Consider the following 26,078-nt stretch of genomic DNA (forward strand, 5'->3'; position numbering starts at 1 on the left):
TTTATATTGTACTCCTTCATCCCATTTGTTCTACCAAAATGGACCACGACGCATTTATCTGGGTTGAAGTCCATCTGCCACTTCTCCGCCCAGTCTTGCATCCTATCAATGTCCCTCTGTAACTTTTGACATCCCTCCAGACTATCCACAACCCCAAAGTATGAGGTTATGAACTGAAAATAATCAAGCTTGTTGACGCATGTCCTTGCACGTTCTTTAGATTTCCCTAATGTCATTGAGCTTCTATTGTTATAGTTGAGTTGGTTAATTGTGGGCGTGGGGCTTAATTCCTGCTGGTAAATTTTTGTTTGAGGGTATAGTCTTTTTTCTATAATATAGAAGTAGGAGTAGGCCATTCAGTCCTTTGAGCCTGCTCTGTCATTCATTTTGGTCATGGCTGATCATCAAATTCCACATCCTGATCTCTTCCCCTCCCCCCAGCCAATAACCTTTTAGCCCCAAGAGTTGTATCTAATTTCTTCTTGAAAGCACACACCTTTTTCAACTACTTTCTGTAGTAGTAAATTCCACAGGTTCACCACTCTCTGGGTGAAGAAATTTCTCCTCGCCAGTTCTAAAAGGTTTATCCCTTATTGTCAAACTATGACCAAAAGATGTGTGGGCTAGATGTATTGGCCATGCTAAATTGCCCCTTAGTGTCCTGGGATGTGTAGGTTAGAGGGATTAGCGAGGTAAATATATGGGATTATGGGGATAGGGCCTGGGTTTGGTGGTTGTTGGTGCAGACACGATGTGTCGAGTGGCATCCTTCTATAGGATTTCTACTCCTAGTCCTGGGCTCCCCCACCATCAGGAATTGACCATTTCTAATCCCCTTAGAATTTTAAAAGTTTCTGAGATCCCCCCCCCTCTCTTTTAAATGCCATTGAATATAAACCTAACCAATTTAGTCTCTCATATGATAGACCTGTCATCCCAGGAATCAGCCTGGTAAACCTTTGCTGCACTCCTTCTGCAGCAAGGACATATTTCCTCAAATGAGGATGCCAAAACTGCACGCACTACTCCAGGTGTAGCCTCACCAATGCTCTATACAATTGCAGCAGAACATCCCTATTCCTATACTCAAATCTTCTCGCTATAAAGACCAACATACCATTTGCTGCCTTTACTGCCTGCTGTACCTGCATTCATTCTTTCAGCGACTGATACACGAGAGCACCAAAGTCTCGCTGCGTATCGACCTCTCAATTTATGTCCATTCAAATAATAATGTCTTTCTATTATTGCTACCAAAGTGGATAACTTCACATTTATCCACATTATACTCCATCTGCCATAGAATCATAGAAACCCTACAGAGCAGAAAGAGGCCATTCGGCCCATTGAGTCTGCACCGACCACAATCCCACCCAGGCCCTACTCCCATATCCCTACACATTTACCCGCTAATCCCTCTAACCTACGCATCTCAGGACACTAAGGGGCAATTTGAGCATGGCCAATCAACCTAACCCGCACATCTTTGGACTGTGGGAGGAAACTGGAGCACCCGGAGGAAACCCACGCAGACATGAGGAGAATGTGCAAACTCCACACAGACAGTGACCCAAGCTGGGAATCGAACCCAGGTCCCGGGAGCTGTTAAGCAGCAGTGCTAACCACTGTGCTACTGTGCTGCCCATGCATATGCCCACTCACTCAGCCTGTCTAAATCACGCTGAAGCATCTCTGCATCCTCCTTACAGCTCACCCTCCCACCCAACTTTGTATCATCTGCAAATTTGGCGATAATACATTTAGTTTCCTCTTCCAAATCATTAATATATAATGTGAATAATTGGGACCTTAGCACAGGTCCCTGCGGTAGCCCACTAGTCACTGCAGCCAATCGGAAAAAGATCAATTTATGCCAGCTCTTTACTTCCTATCTGTTAACCAGCTTTCAATCCATCTCGAGATGCTACTTGCAATCTCATGTGCTTGAACTTTACATAGTAGTCTGTTATGTGAAACCTTGTCAAAAGCCTTCTGAAAGTCTAAATAAATCGCATCCACTGGTTCTCCTCGGCCAAGTCTACTCGTTACATCCTCAAAGAATTCCAATAGATTCCTCAAGCATGATTTCCCCTTTGTAAATCCATGCTGACTTTGTCTGATTATACCACTGCTTCCTAAATGGTGAGCTATGAAATCCTTGATAATGAACACCAGCAGCTCCCCCAGTACTGACGTTAGGTTCACTGGTCTATAGTTCCCTGTTTTCTCGCTACCTCCCTTTTTGAATAGTGGGCTTACATTAGCTACCCTCCAATCTGTAGGAACCAGTTCAGTTCTGGTTGAGAAGGTAATCAACCTGCTTTTGGGCTTCCACTAACTAAAGGATGTACAGACAAAAACCGATTGTATGATCCATTCAGTCTATGCTAGTGTTTATGCTCCACATGCATCACCTTCCAGCTTTACCATTGTAATCATCTTCCGTTTTTCCCCTTTCTAGCTTCCCCTTAAATGCATGTTATATTTGCTTCACCACTCTGGCAGATTGTTCTACATTCTTACCATTTCTTGAGTAAAGTTTTTCCTAAATTCCCAGTTGGATTTCTTGGTGATTATTTTGAATTGAATGGCCACTGGTGTTGCTCTTCCCTGCAAGAGGAAATATTTTCTCTGTTGCTACTCTCAAAACCTTGAATTGTGCTTCATGTTGTTTAATCCAACTGTGTCATAGAGGTTTACAGCATGGAAACAGGGCCTTTGGCCCAACTTGTCCATGCCTCCCAGTTTTTACCGCTGAGCTATTCCCAACTGCCTGCATTTGGCCCATATCCCTCTATACCCATGTTACTCATGTAACTGTCTAAATGCCATTTAAAAGACAAAATTGTACCCGCCTCTACTACTGCTTCTGGCAGTTCATTCCAGACACTCACTACCCTTTGTGAAAAAATTGCCCTTCTGGGCCCTTTTGTGTCATTCCCCTCTCACCTTAAACCTATGCCCTCTAGTTTTAGACAACTCTATCTTTGGGGAAAGATATTGACTATCTAGCTGATGTATGCCCCTCATTATTTTATAAACCTCTATAAGATCACCTCATGACCTCCTACGCTCCAGAGAAAAAAGTCCCAGTTTATCCAACCTCTCCTTATAACTCAAGCCATCAAGTCCTGGTAGCATCCTAGTAAATCTTTTCTGCACTCTTTCTAGTTTAATAATCTTTCTATAATAGGGTGACCAGAGCAGTACACGGTATTCCAAGTGTGGCCATACCAATGTCTTATACAATTTCAACAAGACGTCTCAACTCCTGCTTTCAATGTTCTGACCAATGAAACCAAGCATGCCGAATGTCGCCTTCACCACTCTGTCCACCTGTGACTCCACTTGCAAGGAAGTGAAAGTGTGAAGAGAAAACCCCAAATAGTTTGTTGTTTTTCAGTTTTCCCACGGCAGGTTAAATCAGAAATCCAAGAAGCAGCTGGAAATTTTCCCATTATTGCAGGGTGGTAGCTTGAATTTCAGACACTTAAATTGTTCACCTTCAGTATAAATCACCCCTGTATTCTTATGGCAATGATGTGGAGATGCCGGCGTTGGACTGGGGTAAACACAGTAAGAAGTTTGACAACAGGTTAAAGTCTAACAGGTTTATTTGGTAGCAAAAGCCACAAGCTTTCGGAGCCTTAAGCCCCTTCTTCAGGTGAGTGGGAATTCTGTCTCGTTCACCTGAATTCCCACTCACCTGAAGAAGGGGCTTAAGGCTCTGAAAGCTTGTGGCTTTTGCTACCAAATAAACCTGTTGGACTTTAACCTGGTGTTGTTAAACTTCTTGTGGCAATGCAGTGATATTAAAATGAGTGCCAAATATATGAAATAGATGCTGCTGCTTTTAACGTATTAGTAAATGCCCATTTTTGGCATGTCCATATAGTGGAGGCTTTTAAAAAAAAAATTCAATGTAACAAATTCTGCTGTTTACCAACAGATGACAGACCCAGGTCAAGATCTTCTGCTTGCTGCTTTGAGCGAAAGTGGAATTAGCCCTAATGACCTCTTTGATGGAGATCCACTTGACACTGGCCTGATGACACCTCTGCCATCCAGTGGCATACAGCAGGTAAAATGGCTTTTAAAAATTATTTGGTATCTGCATTGAATTTAGTTCACGTTTTTCTATTTTGCGTTGGGTTTGAACTTATTCAGTTGCCATTCTGTGCTGTAACTTTATCAGTAGTTCATATGTGAGGAAGCTGGGATTGAAGTTTTATGTATCTTTGGTCCATATTTTAATTGCAGCAATCTTGAATATGTATATTATGCAAAGCATGTCATGGTGTAACTTTGGACCACTTTATCTTTCTCAAACTTCTGAGTTCAGTATCAGCTTTCACAAGATAATTTGATAAGCAGCTTGTGATGGCCCATGTGCTTTTGGAAAACAAACTATTTTTTTGTTAGGGTGATGGTCCCTTTGAGAACCAGGTTTCTATAGGAGAGGATGTCTGGTGAGGCATCTGGCTTTCAGTAATTGATCATGTGGCCAAGTTATCTGGTAGATAAGCAGGAAAAGGATCAAGGAGAAGTTAATTATAGGGGAGTAGATGGTATCGAGCTGGGTTTCATTTATGGTTTTTGAACAAACTTGCTGCTGTAAAAATGTCTTTCAAGCAGAGTTCATTTGAAATTGTGTTGGCTAAAACACAAGACCATATGGCCTATTGAGCCTGCTCTGCCATTCCATACAGTTATGATGGATCTTTGGCTTCAAATCTATTTTCTTGCCCGCTCCCCATTTTCCTGAGATGAGAATCTATGAACCAGCTTAAAATCAGCATAGAACCCCAATAGTGCAGAAGGAGGCCATTTGGCCTATCAAGTCTGCGCAAACCCACCTTTTTTATGTTACCCAGGTCCAATCCCCGTAACCCCACGTATTTACTCGGCTAACTTCCTTCACCTACACTTGGGACAATTTAGCATGGCCAATCCACCTAACCTGCACATCTTTGGACTGTGGGAGGAAACCCACGCAGACACAAGGAAGAACGTGCAAACTCCACACAGTCACCCAAGGCCGGAATTGAATCCGGGTCCCTGGCATTGTGAGGCAGCAGTGCTAACCACTGCCGCCCCAACCTATCTATCTCAACCTTAAATGTATTCGATGATGGAGCATCCACAAACCTTGGCGTTAGATAATTCCAATGATTTGCAACCCTTTGAGTGAAGTAATTGCTAATCTCAATCCTAAACGATCAGCCCCTTTCCCAAGACTGTGCTCCTATGTTTTAGATTCCCCAAAAAGAGTTTAAAACACTTGTTTAACTGAAAGACTCCTAAGTCAGTTGAGCTTGTGTTATAAATTGCTGCTGATTCTCTTTGCTGTTGGCTCTGATGAAGGGTCATCTAGACTCATAGATTTCCTCCAGTGCAGAAGGAGGCCATTCGGCCCATCGATTCTGCACCTACCACAATCCCACCCAGGCCCTATCCCCATAACCTCATGCATTTACCCTAGCTAGCTCCCCTGACACTAAGGGGCAATTTAGCATGACCAATCCATCTAACCCGCACATCTTTGGACTGTGGGAGGAAACTGGAGCATCCGGAGGAAACCCACGCAGACATGGGGAGACTGTGCAAACTCCACACAGACGATGACCCAAGCCAGGATTCGAACCCAGGACCCTGGCGCTGTAAGTCAGCAGTGCTAACCACTGTGTAACCGTGCCGACTCGAAACATTGGCTCTATTCTCTCCCCACAGATGCTGTCAAACCTGCTGAGATTTTCCAGCAATTTGTTTTTGTTTGTAGTTATTTGTATTCATATTTTTTGATTTTTGTCTAGTAAAATTCTTGTAAACCTTGAGACTTCATTCTTTTAGTAAATACCTTGGTTTTCAGAATCTACAAAATAAATCTATTACTGGTCTTCACTGAGGTTATAAGTTGAATGGAAAGCATTTGCAGGGATGTAGGGAAGGAGCTGGAGCAAGGGACTGACTGAATTGGCCTAGCTGGTGCAGACAGTGCCACGTTGCCTCCAATATTGTGCTATTCTTTGATTGTTTTCTATTGGAGGTGGCTCCAAGTGTAAATCCTCTGATGCTGTTGCAGGCTGAAAATGTTGGTGCTTGATTGTTTAGCAATTACGCTAGTGAAAACAAAGTACCAAGCCAGCTTGAGCATTGACTATGAAGTGCTTATGTTTATTGAAGATAACTCCACATCTTGTGGCACAGCATCAGCAGTAAGTTTCGAATTAAATGAAACAAAAATTAATGTTTAATGTACAGCTAATTTCTACACGTATTGCAGAGGATCTGAGAGATTTTTATAATACGGATGGAGTCTCAGAAGCAAAAATGTTGAGGGCCTCTTCAATAATTGATTTTAGGTTGAAATCATTTCAAAATTACCATTTTGGGAGATAGGATGTAGCAAGACTCAGAATATTTGTTAACTTGCTTTCTAAGCCATTAATAGTAAATCTTGGGCTTTCCCCCCCTTTTGTTTTACCTCGGAGTGGGCAGCTCTGGACTTAAGTAGCAATATGACTGAATGGTAGGACCGGTGGCTGAGAGAAATTGCTTCTCTGTATAGGGTGTGTTGGGATGAGTACTGTTTGAGAGAACTGAATGCAGGAGTGGTATGTCTATATATTTGTTCAATTGGTCATGCTGCCACAATTAGGGTGTTGCTAACGCTGTTTTTCTTTGGCTAAGCAACATTAATTTTAATGCGAATAATTTCATGGGTAGCACTGAAGTTTCTGTACTGACTGGTGTGATTTTGTTTTTACTTTTATAAGTTTAAAAATTGTTTCAGATTTTCTGATTCAGGTAATCAAAATCAACCTGAAAGAACAGTAGTATGTTCTGCAGCGGTTTTCAAGTATTTCACGCACTTTGAGAGATCATTCAAGTATGCGCTTTTTGTTCATTCGTGGGACATGGGCATCGCTGGCTGGCCAGCATTTATTGCCCCTTGGAGGGCAGTTGAGAGTCAACCACATTGTGGCTCTGAAGTCACATGTTGGCCAGACCAGGTAAGGATGCAGATTTCGTTCGCTAAAGGCCATAAGTGAACCAGATGGGCTTTTCTGACAATCAACAATGGTTTCTTGGTCATCAAGAGATGCATAATTCTCAATATTTTTTATTGAATTGGAGTTCCACTATCTGCTGTGGTGGGATTCGAGCCTGGGTCCCCAGAACATTAGCTGAGTTTCTGGATTAATAGTCTAGTGATATAACTAGACCATCATCACCCCAACCAGGAGTAAATAATGTGCTTTGATCTGAAAATCAGAGATTTAAATCAGTCTTTAATTGCACGTTACCGAGTAACGCATCTTTCTGATTGTAATCAAGATTGGTCTGTGATTTTTGACATCTTCTGGTGACAGAAGTTTGGTGATGGTGTCGATCATTCTCCCTTAAAAATGGCAATGTAGAGTTATGTTATTGAGTCTCTCAACAATAGTTTTCAAAAACTACACAGAAATATTGAGGTAATTTGATCAAAGTCTGGTTGAAGACAGTAAATCATTGACATTGGCATAATGTTTTTTCAATGTCAGAGCCTGGAAAATGTGGACTGTTGTATTAAGCTCTTTTGTCTTCTATTTTAGAAGAGGACCAGTTAACTGTTGTTAAGTTAATACACAGAATAATGTGGGACAACCACTTTGTGCAATAATAATGGAGCACAGAAGGAGGCTGTTTGGCCTGTTGTTGGTGCTGGCTCTGAGGGAGCAAGATACCTAGTACCATTTCACTTCTCCGTAGCCCTGCTAGTTTTTCCTTTCCAGATAGTCTGGTTCTCTTTTGAAAGCCTCAACTGACCCTCCCTCATCCTCATTCTCAGGTAGTGCATTCCAGGTTCTAACTGCATTTCGGGTTCTAACCATTCGCTGAGTAAAAACGTTTTCCCTCGTCTCCATAGCTGCTTTTGCCAGTTACCTTAAATCTTTGTCCACTTGTTTTTAGATTATTCCACCATTGGAAACAATTTCTTTCTATCTACTGTCCAGATCATGATTGATGTGGAGATGCCGGCGTTGGACTGGGGTAAACACAGTAAGAAGTTTAACAACACCAGGTTAAAGTCCAACAGGTTTATTTGGTAGCAAAAGCCACACAAGCTTTCGAGGCTCTGAGCCCCTTCTTCAGGTGAGTGGGAATTCTGTTCACAAACAGAACTTATAAGACACAGACTCAATTTACATGAATAATGGTTGGAATGCGAATACTTACAACTAATCCAGTCTTTAAGAAACAAAACAATGGGAGTGGAGAGAGCATCAAGACAGGCTAAAAAGATGTGTATTGTCTCCAGACAAGACAGCCAGTGAAACTCTGCAGGTCCACGCAACTGTGGGAGTTACAAATAATGTGACATAAATTCTGATTCTAGGATCGCATGATAAAGACTCAGGAGGAAAAAAGCAGAAATATTTATGTGAAATATAAACATTCGCGACACACGACAGCGCAGAGTCGCGGAGCAGAAACTGATAGCCAGGTTCCGCACACACAAGGACGGCCTCAACCGGGATATTGGGTTTATGTCACACTATTTCACATAAATATTTCTGCTTTTTTCCTCCTGAGTCTTTATCATGCGATCCTAGAATCAGAATTTATGTCACACTATTTGTAACTCCCACAGTTGCGTGGACCTGCAGAGTTTCACTGGCTGTCTTGTCTGGAGACAATACACATCTTTTTAGCCTGTCTTGATGCTCTCTCCACTCCCATTGTTTTGTTTCTTAAAGACTGGATTAGTTGTAAGTATTCGCATTCCAACCATTATTCATGTAAATTGAGTCTGTGTCTTATAAGTTCTGTTTGTGAACAGAATTCCCACTCACCTGAAGAAGGGGCTCAGAGCCTCGAAAGCTTGTGTGGCTTTTGCTACCAAATAAACCTGTTGGACTTTAACCTGGTGTTGTTAAACTTCTTACCAGATCATGATTTCCAGACCTCTATTAAATCTCCTCTCCACCTTCTCAAAGGGAAACAGTCCCTAATTGACCAATCTTTCTACGTAACTGAAGTTTCTCATCCCTGAAACCATTCTCATAAATCTCTGCATCTCCAATGCTTTCACATCATTCCTAAAGTGTGACATCCAGAACAGAATGCAGCACTGCAGTTGAGACTGAACCAATGTTTTATATAGCTTCCTTGCTTTTGTACTCTATCCCTGTTGATAAAGCCCAGGGTGTTTATTATTAACTATGCACTCAACCTGCCACCTTCAATGATTTATGCACATGTGAGTCCATGCTCCTCTGCTCTTGCACCTGTTTTGGAATTGTGCCCTTTATTTGGTATTGCATTTCCCTTTTCTTCCTTCCAAAATGAATCACTTCACACTTATCTGCATTAAATTTTTTCCGCCAGTTGTGTGTCCATTCTATGAACCTGTCTGTATCCTTTTGCAGTTCCGTACTGTCCTCATGGTTCGCAATTCTTCCAAGTTTTGTATCATCTGTTTTTTTTAAAGTTGTTTGGTCTAGGTCATTGATACGTGAAGAAGAGCCAGGTTCCTCACACTGATCCTTGGGGAACTCGACTACAAATCTTCCTCTGACCTGAAAAACATTCATTATCCATTAACTTTGTATCCATGTTGCTACTATCCCTCTTATTCCATGAACTCTAATTTAACTCAAGTCTGTGGTGTAGCACAGTGCATTTTGGTAGTCCACGTACACCACCAACAACATTACTCTTGGCAAAACCCTCTGTTACCTCATCAAAGAAATCTCCAAGTTAAGTAAACATGATTTGCCCTTAACAAATTCATGCTGGCTTTTAATTAACCTTTATTTTCCCAATTGACTAATTCTGTACCAAGTTATTGCTGCTTGAAGCTTGCCTACCACCGATGTTAAACTGACTAGTGGTTACTGGGCTTATCTTTGTCATTTTTTGAACAAGGGTGTAATGTGTAATTTGCCATCTGGCACAAATCGAGTCCAAAATAAATTGTGGCCAACACCTCTGTAATTTCCACTCTCACTTTCCTCAGTATTTGTAGGAGGCATCTCATCCGGTCCTGGTGCCTTATTAGATTTAAATACAGACACACTATTCAATACCTTATCAAATTTAAACTCCTTTGAGTTCTGAACTATATGCGCTTTCACAATGACCTGAGCAACATCTTCCTTGGCAAAGACAGATGCAAAGTATTTAATATCTACCTCCATGCGTAGATCCACGTTTAGGTCCCTAATTGGCCCCACCCTTCTGACACCTTTTTTACTATTCATATGCCAAGTAGATTTTTGAATTGTCTTTTACGTTAGCTGATAGTCTCTTATATTCTGTTTGTTTCTCTTTGCTTTGTCAATTTCCCTCTGAACCTTCCAATTTTGGCTAAGTTCTCAATTGGATTATCTATCTGACATCTGAATCTTGTACAATGATCAACACCTGATCTACTTGGCCCACCTTGTTCTTAAGAACCAAGTTCAACAATCCCTCCTTGCTCATTGGACTGGAAACATACTCCGGTCGAAGATTATCCTGAACACATTCTGGGAACTCTTGCTCCTCTCCTTTACACCAGTCTATGCTTGGATAATTAAAGCCCTCCATTATAGCTACTCCATAATTATTGCGCACCTCATTAATTTTCTTGTAAATTTGCTCCTCTGTCTTTCCCAATAGTTAGTGGCCTATAGACGACACCAAGCAATGCAATTGCATCCTTTGTTTTGTTCCTTACCTCTAGCCAAATAGATTCTGTCCTTGACTACTGCAATATTCTCCCTTTCCAGCACTGCAATATTCTCTTTATTACAGCCACCCCTCCTTTCCTGAACACCTTGTATCCAGGGATATTTAGTTGCCAGTCATGCCCTTCTTTGAGCCAGGTCCCTCTTGCGTTATATTTTGATGTGGCTATCTATGCCTGCAGCTGACCAATCTTATTTACCCCACACTGCCTATTTGCATATGCTGAAACCCTAATTTTGACTTTGACTTTCCCTCTTGCGTTAAACCCTGAACCCATATTTCCCTTATAGGCTGAACCTACATAATATCTTACTATTTCCTTCCCTCCCCTGCCCTCTTGCTTGCTCTCGTGCTTGCTCTACCTGCCACGTTAGTGTAAACTCTCCCCCAAAAACATTATCAAATCGTCCTGTAAGAAAATTGGTCCCTTCTGTTTAGATACAACCCATCCAGTCTGCGCAGGTTCCAGACAGTTCCTAATCTCTCAAGAATCTAGAGATTTGGCCTGCACTATCTCTGCAATCATGCATTCATCTGCTGTAGCCTGCTATTCCTGTACTCGTCATCTTACCTTGTTCCCTACATTTTGACTGCAGGACCACATCTCTCTCTCTCTACCTATGTCACTGGTACCAATGTGGGCCATAACTGGTGGCTGTTCACCATCCCCACTCTTGCGAGCTCTGCAGCCGTTCAGTGAATCTTTGACTCTGGCACCTGCATCCTGGATTCAGGTTTGCGGCCACAGAAATACCTGTCTGTTCCCCTAACTATCAGATCTATCACTGTCGCTTTTCCACTCGTCTTTGTAGTTCCTGCCACGTGCGCATATGTACTGAAGCTGAACCAGCGATGGTTCCGTGGACGAGGCTCTGGCTGTACTCAAATTGATCACCAATATTCAGAATTGAGTACTGATTGGATGTGTTCGTGGGAACTCCTGCTCTATCTGCCTATTACTACTTCAGTGGCGATCACCTTGCATACTCTTAAGCTGTGAGATGATCATGTCTATAGATGCGTTATTCCCAAGTGCTCAACCCTGAAGATGCATCACAGCAACGCCAGCTGCTGCTCAAGCTCTGAAACCCATTAAATGACAACTGATTATTACTCCGTTTGTTCATTTTTGGAGTTTTTGTTTCTACAATGCCTAAGATCAAAGTATGAAGGCCTTTTTTCTGCTTATTTTTCTTAGATCTTGGCGTTTTTAAGCTGTGCTAGCAATTTAAAAACGATTTCCATTTCGAGAAAACATTGTAATCATTACTGTTTTCTTATTTAACTTGACATTTTGATCCTCCAAAGGGCTGGTGAAAAGAGGAATTTTGTAGGGCGCCTTTATCAGTGGAAAAGAGTCTAGAGAGACTTCAAGATGCACATTATAAAATCAATGATCTACTTTCTCTTTCACTTCCTTCCATTTTGTCGTCTTTGGATGTTGGAGGTCATTCAAATTTTGAGCAGGAGTGGTTTACAGGATAACTTGTCTTCCATCTGTCTTTGCGAGGAGAGGTGTATACGTCTCATGGGGCAAAGAGAAGTTTAATTTCAATCTCTGCTAAGGTAGTAACATATTTACAAACAAATTACGCAGATTGTTGCTGACCTTGTGGTAAGCTTGTTAATTTGAGCTCCAAGGTTTGTTAATTGTATTCCCCAAATAATTTTACCAGTTAGGCCCCTGTGGAATCACTTTGAGCAGTATTACTTTCTCTTCCGCCATTAAAACGGTGTCTTCATTTCCTGGTCTAGTTAAAGCATTGTTGTCTTTTATTTACCTGGTAGCTATGTACTAAGCAACACTATATAGTTCAAGAATACAGTAAGAAGTCTCTCAACACCAGGTTAAAGTCCAACAGGTTTATTTGGAATCATGAGCTTTTGGAGCACTGCTCTTTCCTCAGATGAGTGGAGAGTTGGTTCACAAACACAGCATGTATACATAGAGACACAATTGCAAGATAACTGTTGGAATGCGAGTCTTTACAGGTACAGACAATGCGAGTGGAAAGAGGGATATATCCATATCCCGCTCGACTCATCGGTCGGCAGTTCTGACATGCCACAGCATAAAACCGTACCGACCTCCTCAGAAGACAAACACGGGACAGGACTGAAAGACTACCCTTCGTCATCCAGTACTTCCCCAGAGCGGAGAAACTACAACATCATCTTCAGAGCCTTCAACGTGTCATCGATGAAGACGAACATCTTGCCGAGGCCGTCCCCACACCCCACACTTGCCTTCAAACAAATGTTCAACCTCAAACAGACCATTGTTTGCAGCAAACTACTCAGCCTTCAGGAGAACAGTGACCATGGCAACATCTGCAAGATGTGCCGGATCATCGACACGGATGCCACCGTCATACGTGAGAACACACCCACCACGTACATGGTACATACTCATGTGACTCTGCCAGCGTTGTCTATCTCGTACGCTGCAGGAAAGAATGTCCTGAGGCGTATATAGGCGGACCATGCAGACGCTATGACAGCGGGTGAACGGTCACCGTGCGACAATCACCAGGCAGGAGTGTTCCCTTCCTGTCGGAACGTTTTACCAGTCAAGGACATTCAGCCTCCGATCTTCGGGTAAGCATTCTCTAAGGCGGCCTTCAAGACACTGAATCGCCAAGCAGAAACTGATAGCTAAGTTCTGCACGCGTGAGGATGGCCTCAACTGGGATTTTGGGTTCATGTCACACTACATGTAACCCCCACCATTTTGCATGGGCTTGCAAAATCCTACTAACTGTCCTGGTTTGAGACAATTCGCACCTCTTTAACCTGTGATTATCCCTCTCTCCACTCACATTGTCTGTACCTGTAAAGACTTGATTACCTGAAAAGACTCACATTCCAACCATTAACTTGCAATTGCGTCTCTGTCTATATATGCTGTGTTTGTGAACCCAACTCTCCACTCACCTGAGGAAGGAGCAGTGCTCCAAAAGCTCGTGATTCCAAATAAACTTGTTGGACTTTAACCTTGTGCTGTGAGACTTCTTACCGTGTCCATCCCAGTCCAATGCCGGCTTCACAACATCAGTGCAAGAATACCAGCAAAGAGCATCTAGTGCTTTTGTTACAGTTGCATACACCTCGTCCATCTACAAAATGAACTGATGAAGAATTTTGAGTTTTAGATTAGTATTTTCAGTGGAGCCATTTTCTTAACCACCATGTAAAACTAATTTAGTTTGGAAGGTTGAACCATTTGTTCTTGCTTATCCATGGCTGCTGATTATTTGAAATTAAGAAAATGTTACAGTTCTTCAAAAAAACCCAGACCTCCATCTTCTGAACCAGCAGGCAATGCCTAACCCTCCCAATCCTTTCTATGGTTCTTAAATGTGTTGCCACCTAGCTGTATGCTCTGCTGTTTCATGATTTCCTATTAAAATCCCTTATTAGCATGAGTTTGTGCTGATTAAATTCAGATGAACTCAAGAATGCCACTATTGACTTTTTGCATTTTAGCCCAACTTGCCTTTTCAAACCCTCTGCATTTGCTGTTGTCCAATCATTACATCATTCTTCAGAGTGCCTCTTCTGTTGCAGTGCTGCTGTTTGGTTCCTCTTGGCTGCCCCAAAATAACACAAGATTGTGTAGTAGCTTTGCCTCCCAACTTGGAATTGTCATTGAGTTCCATAGTTAGCCACTGCCTCTTCATTTTTAAATGCCCCAGTGGCAACACTACTTGAATCTGGGACCAATCTCATTGAAGTATGCCCATGGATGTCTAACTATTGCCCAGAATGCAGCTGTAGTCACAATTGAGTCCCTGGTTACTTCTCTGATGTGGACTAACGGTTGAACCAGAGCTTAAACGTAACATTTGACGAGACCATGCCATTATTTTGGGCTCCTGTAATAAAACTTCTCACCCTGGGTGGATTGTGTCCTCACTAATTATTTGTTTGGGCTGAACCAAAAGTATAGTTCCATGTTTTGTTTGACCCCAAACTGTGCTTTGAACGCATCTCTAATTCGTCACTAAGAGAAACCACTACAAAACTGCAAAACTTTGCATTTACACCATTAAGCTCAACCCATCACGATAGAGGCCCTCGTGCACACCTTTGATGTTTTCATTGTCAGCTACTGTGGCATGTTCCTTGTGGGCTTCCCCAACTTATTTATAATCTCCAAATTATTCCAATCTGTTCCTTGTATTCCATAGATACTGTTTGCCTATCTCTTCTGTGTTTATTGAGCTCCATTAGTGCTCTTATGCCCTACCCACGTTAAGTATCGCCACAGAAAATTCAGGATTAGTGACTAAACCGTACCTGTATCCTCAGTGCCTTAGTCTTTGGCACCTTTAGCCACATGCTCAAATTATGTTCCTTAATGGCTGTGCCCTGTTTCCCCTCTGACTTCAGATCTGTTCTTTTATGTTTTTAAATCACCTCTCAACTGTTTTATCTCCTTTTTGATTTGGTATTTTTACTCTTAAAAATGATGGTTGTAGTTGAAGGTTAAATAGTATCTGAGTACAGTGTGGAACTAGCAACTTAAAGTGCAACAAATACACTCATTCCCTGGGACGTTAACTCAATTGAATTACGATTATACTAACTGGTTGACATCGTCACAATCAATTCAGTTGTATTGTCAAGCATATGGTGAATAGCAATGCAAGTAAAATGCAGTACAGGGTTTTGAAACTGGCCAAATGAATTGCAGCTGCTTTCTGGTTGTGTATGTTGTCATGCCATGTCAAATATGCTGCAACCTCTATGTTGGTGTTTAGAAGAATAGGACTGAGTAGTGTGTTATATAATAGTGGAGCTCACATGTATATATTTGTACGTAATCCTATGTATTTAGGAGTGGGTATGAATTTAGTCCTTTTCTACAAAGAATATCGTCGAATGCTTCAAATGGTTTTACTGTATCTTCAGTTAGTGCCCATCAGTTCTTTAGGACTTGGTGTGGGACCTGGGCCATTTTCTGCCATGAAATTGGCGTCTGAGACTGGTGGGTATAGCAATGCTTAAAATGTAGAGAGAGGTATTTTTTAAGCCCAATGATTGGTTCTTATGTTGGGGTTGTGTAGTATTTTGCTCTCTGCCAATCTTTCATTACAAGAGCAACTTATTTATATAGCGCCTGTCATGTAATAAAATGTCTCAGAAGCGTTATATAATAAAATTGGACATTAAGCTACAGATGGCAGAAGCTTGTTAAATAGGTTTTAAGGAGTTTCATAAAGAAGGAAGGAAAGGTGGAAGGTTTTGGGGATGGAATTGCAGGCAGCTGAGCATACGGCTGGAACAGTAGAAATCATGGATGTTCAAGAGACCAAAATTAGAGGATCACTATCTTCAAGGGCTGCAGGATCAGAGGAGATTGATTACACTTGGAGGTAAGGAAATGGGTGTTGACAATGTGGATGAGAATTTCAAAATTGAGGGGTTGCTTAACTGAGAACTAATTTAGGTCGTGAATGTGATGGGTGAATAGAGCTTGGTGCGAGTAAGGGCATCGTCACCAGGTTTTGGATGACCTCAGGTTTATGGAGGGAAGAAAGTGGGAGATCAGCCAGCAGTGCATAGGAATAGTCAACTCTTGTGGTAACAGAATGATGGGGGGGGTTTCAACAGAGTTGAGGCAGGTTGGAGTCAAACGATATTACAAAGGTTGAAATTGGCATTCATAGTAATGGCATGGATATGTGGTTGGTAGCCCACCTGAAGGCTGAATATGATGGTATAGTTGTCAGTTGTCTGGTTCAGCCTCAGCCAGTTGCCAGCAGAGGGATGGAGGCACTCACCCGGACGTGGATTATTCAGCCTTCCCAGTATTTAATTGGAGCAATCATCCGCTCACCCTGTATTGGATGTTGGACAAGCAGTCCCAGTAACTTCACAACAGTGGAGGAGTTGAGAGGTGATGGTGAGGTTGAGTTGGGTGTTGTCAGTCTACGTCAGAAACCTCCAGTATTTTAGATGTCACTGAAGAGCAGCATGTAGAAGAGGAATTAACTAAGGATAGATCTTTGAGGAACCCCAGAGGTAATGGTGTAAGAGAGACATTGCAAGTGATTTTCTGGCTATGATTAAATAAGAATGAAACCTATTGAGGACAATCCCATCCAGCTAGAGAATGGTGAATAGATATTGGAGAAGAATGAGGTGATCAGCTGTCAGTGGCTGCAGACTAGTCCCAAAGAATGATGGGAAGTTTGCCGTGCTGTAGTTTCATAGAATATCATTTGAGACTAACTGTTGTTTTAGCACATTGGCGGGGGGCGTGTGTTTGGAAACCTGATTTGAGGGATTCGGCAGACATGAAGTTCCAGGAAAACAAGAGAAAATGCCGGAAAATCTCAGCAGGTCTGGCAGCATCGATAAGGAGAGAAAAGAGCTGACTATGTAGGAATGAAGTCCCGTGTTTATATCAATGATATACCAGTGCTTCTGTGCATGTACTTTGTATATTACCATGAAATGAACTAAAAATAGATAGCAAATAAAAGGAATTAAAAACATGAGGCAAATTCCATGCTTTAAATTAATAAGTCACTTTTCCGAAGGCACTGGTGTTGTTTTCTTAGTTTCTTCCTAAATTAATAAACTTTGGTGAGGTGCTCGTTTGTAAGAGTGCTGATGAGATGTATGGAACCTGAATATTTTGCTTTGAGTATTGAAAAGTGGCATTGGTTAGTTGTTCATCAGAAAGGCATCTCATTTTTTCTCCTGTTGTTGACCATTTTTCTGCTGTAATAAGGGCTGAATTATTTAATGGAGTACTGGAAAGGGTCAGTGTACATATGTCTAAGATGAAATTCCTTGGAAGGAATAAACAGTAAGAACAAACTTGCATTTATGTAGCATTTTTCATGTCCACTGATTTGCAGCTGGTGAATTGCTTTCTGAAATGTGGTCATTATTATGTAGGCAAATGTGGCAGCTGATGTGCACACAAAGATCCCACAAATAGCACCATCTGTTTCTTTGGTTTTGGTGCTGTTTATCAGCTGAATAAGTTGATGTTTTAATCCAACTTCAAATGGCAAATCTTTACATACTGGATCTAAACTTAAAGCACATCAATCTTTTTGAAGTCAAGATTTTGATATTTTCTCCTCACTTTTAAAATTTATGCTACTTTTGATGACTGAAGATGGTATGACCTCTTGCAAGCCCAAGCCAGTCGGTGTGTACTTGGTCACCAGGCAATTCTGAAGTATTGCATTGGTTACCTCGAAAAGAGCCTGTCTTTAAGGTCTCAAATCATTACTCCTGATAATGTAGCTCAAGATACTCTCTCTCTACCATTCTGACCCAATATTTTAGAATCCCATTTACAAAACTGATTACATGTAGTTGGGCCAGAGCTATGGCTGTTGGCACCCATGTGGGTTTCTGATTGAACCTGATTCTTCCATCACCACGTTCCCAAACAAAACTACAATTTAATTTCTAGCTTTAATTAAATCTGTGTTTTTTTGAAACCTAACACATTATTGATCATTACTATAACTTGAAAGTGCAATATTTTGAGCAGTTTGAGTTGTCAAGCTTCTGTTTAAAATTTAAATAAGTAAATGAAACACAATTTGCGCTCAAGTGATCTAATTTGGTGTTCTGTAGATTCGGAAGACCAAAAACCATCATCAAATGTTGCTCGAGCCTTGTTATATGGTGTATTTTTATTGAATTATTCAGTGTAGTTCACACCTGCATTTTTTGGTATCTAATTTTTAATGTTTAATTTTCAATGAGTTTCATGTCTAAATTTGCTAACTGTGCATTATTCTATTGGAAGCATACCAAATCATTTATTTCAAGTATTTCTCTAAAATGTTTGGATGATTTGTTATAAAATGACCAATTAATGCATCCTATGGAACAAATGTTGATCTCGAGTCCTGCACCTTTTGACGATTGCCACTACAGTGAATGGGGGAATGGTCTTTATGGAACTATAGAGTAATTGGTGGTGAACCCTCAAGACTGCTATTTAATTGGATAAAAGCAAATTACTGCAGATACTGGAATCTGAAACCAAAAGAGAAAATTCTGGGAAATCTCAGCAGGTGTGGCAGCATCTATAAGGAGAGAAAAAGGTAACGTTTCGAGTCCAGATGACCCTTTGTCAAAGCTTTGTCGAGTCATCTGGACTCAAAACGTCAGCTCTTTTATCTCAAAGATGCTGCCAGACCTGCTGAGATTTTCCAGCATTTTCTCTCTTGACTGCAGTTTAATCTCCTGGTTGGTATCTCTATGCCCTTTAAATGCAGCCGACAGAACAGAAGAATATGTAGCTGGAGCAAAGTACCAATCCATCTGTACTAGGTACTTTATGTTGTATGTACATACAATTTTCTGTTTGGTTATGATCATGATGTCCAGAAATTCTCCTTGGGTTTCATGTCAAACATTCTTTTAAAGCATTTTATTCCCATGAAAAATGCCTTTCTCTCAGCATTAGCGATGAAGAAATTTTGATGGAAGCTGAAGTAGGATTTGATTATGCTAGATGTGCATCTCTTAGTCTTTGTGGAATTTTGCATACTGACTGCAGAGTGATGTTCGCACAAATGTGCTGTGTTTGATTCCAGTGCAGAAGAAAACTACATGTAGAGCTGAGTTACTTCTAATTCCTTCCTTTTCCAAGGAAAGATTAAGGAAGCAGCTCAATCCTTGCTGTGATGATAGTTATGTTTAAAAATTCAATCCTCTGACACAGCCAATCGGGCAGTCGGTATGTCTGCCGGGAATGCAGCTCAGATTTTGGGAGCAGGATAATTATCCATTTCAACCTTGCAAGTGGTTATGTTAAGTAGAGTTAATGGACTTTTGTTTACTTAAGTTCCCCTGGCATTTTGGATTAGAGTGAATGACAGGGTCATGGGATGATGTGGTTTATGTGCAGCCCTGGGTCTGTAACAGAGAAAAGAGGCTTTTGCAGAAAGGAGGTGGAGTTTACTGTTCTGGTTGAGGTTAGGAGAATTTTACAGGCTTCCGGAAGCTTTATATCTCGTTGAAAACTCGGGGCAGTCCACACTTATTATAGCAAGTATATTTGAGATTGCTAATTATATTTAAAGTAGCCTTTAAGTATTTAAGAGGAAAGCTGCTTATTTGGAACTGAAACAGTAAGTTAGAAATTAAAGTTGCTTCCTTTCATTTTTAAATATTGTTCAACTGTTAATGGTTAAGCTGCTTCATTTGTTAGTTATAATAAAACTATTATTAAATCTTGTTTCACTATAAAAACAGATCCCTACTTTGTCAGTGGAATCATTCCTCAAAGGAAGTATCTTTTCCTCACATTTATACCAAAAAATAAATCTTGGGGTGGGGGGGTAGTTTGGCTTCCTAATGTAACTTCTGGTTCTGACTCGGAACCCCAACATTGTCACAGAATCACAGAAACCCTACAGTGCAGAAAGAGGCCATTTGGCCCATCGAGTCTGCACCGACCACAATCCCACCCAGGCCCTACCCCCATATCCCTACATATTTACCCGCTAATCCCTCTAACCTACGCATCTCAGGACACTAAGGGGCAATGTTTTTAGCATAGCCAATCAACCTAACCCGCACATCTTTGGACTGTGGGAGGAAACTGGAGCACCCGGAGGAAACCCACGCAGACACGAGGAGAATGTGCAAACTCCACACAGACAGTGACCCGAGCCAGGAATCGAACCCAGGTCCCTGGAGCTGTGAAGCGGCAGTGCTAACCACTGTGCTACCGTGCTGCCCACTGGGTCCCACTGAGATACAATGAACTCCTTCACAGAGCTCAGCACTGACCCTCTCTCCCATGGACAGACTGGATCCTCACACACGGGGAGATTGTCCTTTGTCATATTTGTCTGAACTTGGACTCGGAATAATTGGGTGTCTTCAGATTTTGAATATAATCTCAGGTTCATTTTATTGAATTGCAACCCAAAAAGAATTGTTATGAATAGATGCCAGGTGTTCCCTTTTGAACTGTTAGTGAATAAAGTGGTAAAATTGATCTGTTTCTGACCTTTTCTATGTAACTGGGAAACAAAGACCTTAACAGAAACAGCTCATTTGGGCCAACAGATCAATGTTAGTGTTTGTTCTACAGAAGCCTCCTTCTAACCCACTACATCTTGCCATATCAATATAGCCCATTAATATCCCCCCCGTACTTATCTACCTTTCCCATGCATAATTTCTGCTCTTTGTCTCAAATACTCATTGCAACAGGTTCTATATTCTCATTCTAAAGAAGCTTCTCTTATTGTATCTATGAGCAATTATTTATAGCATCTAGTTTTAGACTCCTGAGCAAATGATAACATCTTCTCTCTTCCCTTTTGAGCCATTTTGTAACTTTAAAGGCATCTATTAGGTCACCCCTTGGTCTTCTCTCTTTTGAGAGAATAAAGCCCCAGCCTATTCAGTCTTTTTAGTTATTCTATTTGTAACATAAAATTAGTAATTTGAAATTTTATTTTTTCCCCCTAACAGCCACCAACAGCTACCACTTTTGTGCTAAATCAGCTGAATCAGCTGCCAAACCTGGGAACAACATTAATTGTGACAAAGGCACCTGCTAATGCAGCGTCTCGTCCCACAGTTAGTGTAGCAAAGGTTGTTCAGACCAGCTCACTTGCACTATCATCTACAGCTGCTCCAACTGTAGCCACAGCATCAACCAAGGATCAGATACAGCTTAAAGACTTACTTAAAAGCAACAGCTTGTCTGAACTGATGAAAATGAAGCCACCGTCCAATATTGTTCAGCCCATTACAACAGCAGCCAGTAAGTTATTTTTATTCAATTCCATTTTATTTGAAATTGTACATTTCATAGAGTTTTAGGGATATCAATGCTACACAGTACAAGTGTTTGATTAAATGTTCTTTTGATCACATAGCATCTGCTTTAGCTTTGATTTGTTTAGTTTGTAAAACATTTATAGCCACGAATTGAATGGACAAATTGAATTGGATACAGGTAGGTGCCATTGGTGTATTTGCCATTTAACAATTTGTTTGAAAGGTACAATGGTTGGGCTGATTTATTTTAAATTTAGTACTGTATGTGCAAGTTTGAATAGTATATTTGATAAATATTAACACGTGGCACTAGAATTTTTGGTTTACTGACATTGGAATGTGTAAGCCCTCAAGTGGTGAAAGTTAGTTAAGCCTCCACCTTTCCTATAATTCTTGAAGGTCTGCATATGTCTCTTGCACACTGGCTGATGTGCACATTCATGTTTTTTCAAAAATGACGAGGCAACACAGCAGCATTTTCTTTGTGTGAAGGCTGATGCATGTTCCAGGATCACTTGCCTGTGTTGCAGTTGCATGCCATTCAAGAGTTCATTGTGAAGAGGCTATATGTTCTTGCATGGTAAATAGATCCTTTGCGTTGATTGTCTTTTCAAAATTAAAAAGTAATGTAGACAAAACATAAGTGAGGACCGTGCTATTCGATATGTGCATGTAAAACATTGTGCAATCCATGGTGCAGAAAATGTTTCAGAAGCGATCCACAGCAAATGAGTTCCGTTTGAAATATGACTGGAGCATCTTTATTTTTATGTAGCTTTTATTTGGTTTCATGCTTATCCAATTAACTGAAAGAAACACAAGCTACTTAATATTGCAAGAGAATTTCTAGCACTGGATATTAGAAACTTTTTCTCCTAATTAACTTTCTTACAGAAATTGTACTACTCACTTCTAAGATGATGAATAAACCAGGTAAGGTAATAGTGCCATGAAACCACAGAAATACACATGATGGGTGCACGTTTCATTTCTCTATGGTGGGAAATCTCCAACTTAATTGCAGTTAGCTGCATTATGTTACTTGTAGAAAGCAAGCCAATTCATTGTGAAGCTTACCTTCTTGTGGTAATTAGAATTGCATGTAAGAAAGAAAATGCTTTTACAGGCTTAAAGTTGGAGTTGTTACTATTTTCACACTAGCCACCTCCTGAATCTACTATCAGGAGCATACTTGCTATATTCCTTTTGGTGTCTGACAATTCTCACTTTGTCTCTATCTGGGTGTCACTTTTTGGCATTTTGCATACATGCAACTCTCATAGAATAGTGTGTTTGCACATTGGTGTTGGGGTGAAGTACACTTGACCTAATTAATTGGACATAACCATTTATTTGCACTTAGTTGTTCAGAATGTACATGCTGTATGCTACATTTAGTAACCTGAAAAGTGTGTATTAAAATGTTTTATTGAATAATGCAAGCCTAGTTATGAGGCTGTGAAATGCACTTCCAGACTTAGTGATGGAAACAATTTTTCAATCTGTAAGCATAGCTTAGATAACTAAGAAAGCACACTTAAAATGATTTGGAAACAAGGCAATACATAAGCACCACCACAGACTGGTTGGGCTGCATTGTCCATGCATAGAACGTTCATACGGGCTAATTGGGCTGAATGCAGTCTTGTGACTGCTTGTAAGCAGAGTTATAATCTAATTTTGGCATTTAACAATATTAAAGTTAATGTTCAAGTGCTCAGCTGAGTGACATAGATAACATGAATTAAAAAATGCCCAAAGTCATGATGCCATTGAGATTTGTAATTATGTGCATGTTTTGTTCCACCTAAAATCACTTTTGTGTGCAGCCCTGAAAGTTTGGAGAGGGCTGTTGTTTAAAGTGAGTTTATCTTTTTGGAAAGATGAGTTTGAAGTCAGAAAACCAAGATCTATAAAAATTGCTAGATTGAGATGCATGCAGATTTCTGTGATCATGGATGAAATGTGACTGTCCAGGCAACGTGATATGAACAGTGCAAGTCACAAAGAGGGAAAGCTTGGACTCTCCTACCTAGATCATTCCATTGTTGAGGAACTGCCAATCTAAAACATAATTCTCAATCAATTTATTGATTTATTGATCAATTTCTCCCCCATCTTGCTCCTCTCCTGAAGGCATCTACTCACTTTGAAGAACAATTCCCCAGGTGCTGGTTGAGCTCTGGACATGGACAGTAGGTGTTGGTAGAGTATCTGAACATTTCTGGGCATTATAATTGAGCAATATCAAGTATTGAACTGTTACTGCACGTGCTGAATAGCGGTCAGGCAAAAGGATCATGGCTTATCCTGTCCTTGTCACCCAAGGCACATGCTGTATGTTCTCATGTAGATGTAGCTTAGATTGCAAACACTTAAAATTTCAAAGCAAAATGGCCAAAAATACAGGCAAATATAGGCAGACAGTAGTATGTGCACAAATTGTTTTAATGCACTTTAAGCCTATTGCTACCTATCAATTTGAATGCTTGGTAGTATGGTGTAAGTTTAGCATCTCTAGTTATCTGAAATGGACAGAATGATTAGGATTATAAAAATTGTGAATTTTGATTGGTGTTGAATTTGCACTTTACGTATTCTAACTTCGGTACAATGTGCTGAGAATGGAGCAGCCAGTCATTCAAATCAGAAATAAAATACAAGTGCAGATCTCTGATGTGTGTGCGGAATTTCTAAAGTTGTAAATGAACTTTCATAACACTGAAGCAAAATACTGTGGATGCTGAAAATCTGAAATAAAAACTGAAATTGCTGGATACGCTCAGGTCAGGCAGAATCTATGACGAGAGGAGCAGAGTTAATGTTGCAGAACAATGACCATTCATCAGAGCTAATGAACGATCATTGACCTCCAATTTTAACACATTTTTCTTGGATGCTGAATGTTTCCAGTATTTTTGCTTTTGTTAGTGTTTGATACCTTGACTCAAAATTGACGAGCTCTTCATCCCAAGTGTCGTTCTGCATGCAGTCCAAAAAATTCATCACTTGTAGGTTGAGTCTTCTCTTGGCAATCAAAGGGCTAATAAGGTTTCTGACTAAATGCATTATTATTGATCAGTTTAATTATAGTCATATGTTAAGAGTTGACTTTGCAAGTACCATTAACAATATCTTATTATTAGATTTTGTAGAATTTAAACACTTGTACTTTATCTGCAGCTGACTTGAACAATGGTGTTGTAAGGAAGGAATCATTGAGTAAAGAAGTGACTCGGATATGGGTCAATGAAGATATCAAAATGCGAAGCTTTTCTCCAACTCCGGTAAATACACCTTGTTGAAGGGGTTTTCATTTGAGGCTGTGTATTGCTAAAACTTAAGCTAAATGCAAAGACTCGTGAACTCGGTGTCCTGATTTCAAAGATGTCTTTATTTGACCATGATGTGGAGATGTCGGTGTTGGACTGGGGTGGGCACAGGAAGAAGGCTCACAATATCAGGTTAAAGTCCAACAGATTTATTTGGAATCACAAGCTTTCAGAGCACTGTTCCTTCATCAGGTGAGCAGTGCTCCGAAAGCTCGTGATTCCAAATAAACCTGTTAGACTTTAACCTGGTATTGTGAGACTTTATTTGACCAATACGTAATGAATGGAAGTACTCAGCTTTTGCTGGGAGAGTGATGCAGGAAGGATTCCAACTTCTCTCTAAAGTTAGATCACGTGAGCACAATCGATGTACTATTTTAGAAGGTTTTGTATTCCCTGCTCAATCTGTCATACAGATGGGATAGCCCAATTACATTAGTAAACATTATTTACCTTAGCCAGTAGCATTCTACCTCCTGGCATAATTAGGAATTCATTGGCTAATTGGACCCATAAATCCTTCCTCTATCACTCTGCAACCTGCTTATGTACATCAGGTTGGTGTCAGACCATGAGAATTGATAAGGAGTCACTTTCCTTGTCTAGCTGGCCATACATTTATCAGCAAAAGCTGAGTACTTCCATTCATTGCAATTAGTACTTAAACGCGTCTATTCATAATCTCTAGCTGCAAGGACTTTACTCTAATAATTCTGTATCCTACTGTTACCAGAGCATGCAGTTTGTTTGATTTCACTTTTTCCCATTTTGCTGTGGGGCAATTGCTTTTGACCAAACCTGACAAATACTTTTAAAACTACATTTCAAAGTTACAATACTTGTTAAAAGTACATTTTATATATGGTCAATAAACAGTATCTTTGCATAATATAGAATCATAGAAACCCTACAATGCAGAAAGAGGCTATTTGGCCCATCGAGTCTGCACCGACCACAATCCCACCCAGGCCATATCCCCACATATTTACCTGCTAATCCCTCTAACCTAATGCATCCTGGGACACTAAGGGGCAATTTAGTGTGGCCAATCAACCTAACCTGCACATCTTTGGACTGTGGGAGGAAACTGGAGCACCCGAAGGAAACCCACACAGACACAGGAAGAATGTGCAAAACTTCACACAGACAATGACCCAAGCCGGGAATTGAACCCAGGTCCCTGGAGCTGTGAAGCAGCAGTGGCATATAGGAGGCACATCGTGGTACCTTTGGTCCCCAGAC

At 40.7% G+C, this 26,078-nt stretch overlaps 1 protein-coding gene across 4 annotated transcripts in view; it reads left to right on the forward strand.

Moving 5' to 3' along the window:
- Positions 1-26,078, forward strand: part of sbno1 (strawberry notch homolog 1 (Drosophila)) — a 127,957-nt gene that overhangs the window by 9,179 nt on the left and 92,700 nt on the right. For 2 of the 4 annotated variants that reach the window (XM_078227105.1, XM_078227106.1), the window contains exons 2-5: positions 3,950-4,081; positions 21,193-21,487; positions 22,399-22,437; positions 24,688-24,791. In XM_078227105.1, coding sequence (XP_078083231.1) covers positions 3,950-4,081; positions 21,193-21,487; positions 22,399-22,437; positions 24,688-24,791 — 570 coding nt within the window. The remainder of the gene's footprint in view (positions 1-3,949; positions 4,082-21,192; positions 21,488-22,398; positions 22,438-24,687; positions 24,792-26,078) is intronic. The other 2 variants (XM_078227107.1, XM_078227108.1) reach the window with 1 other exon arrangement.

This window comes from Mustelus asterias, chromosome 13, assembly GCF_964213995.1.
Source record: "Mustelus asterias chromosome 13, sMusAst1.hap1.1, whole genome shotgun sequence".
NCBI lineage: Eukaryota > Metazoa > Chordata > Chondrichthyes > Carcharhiniformes > Triakidae > Mustelus > Mustelus asterias.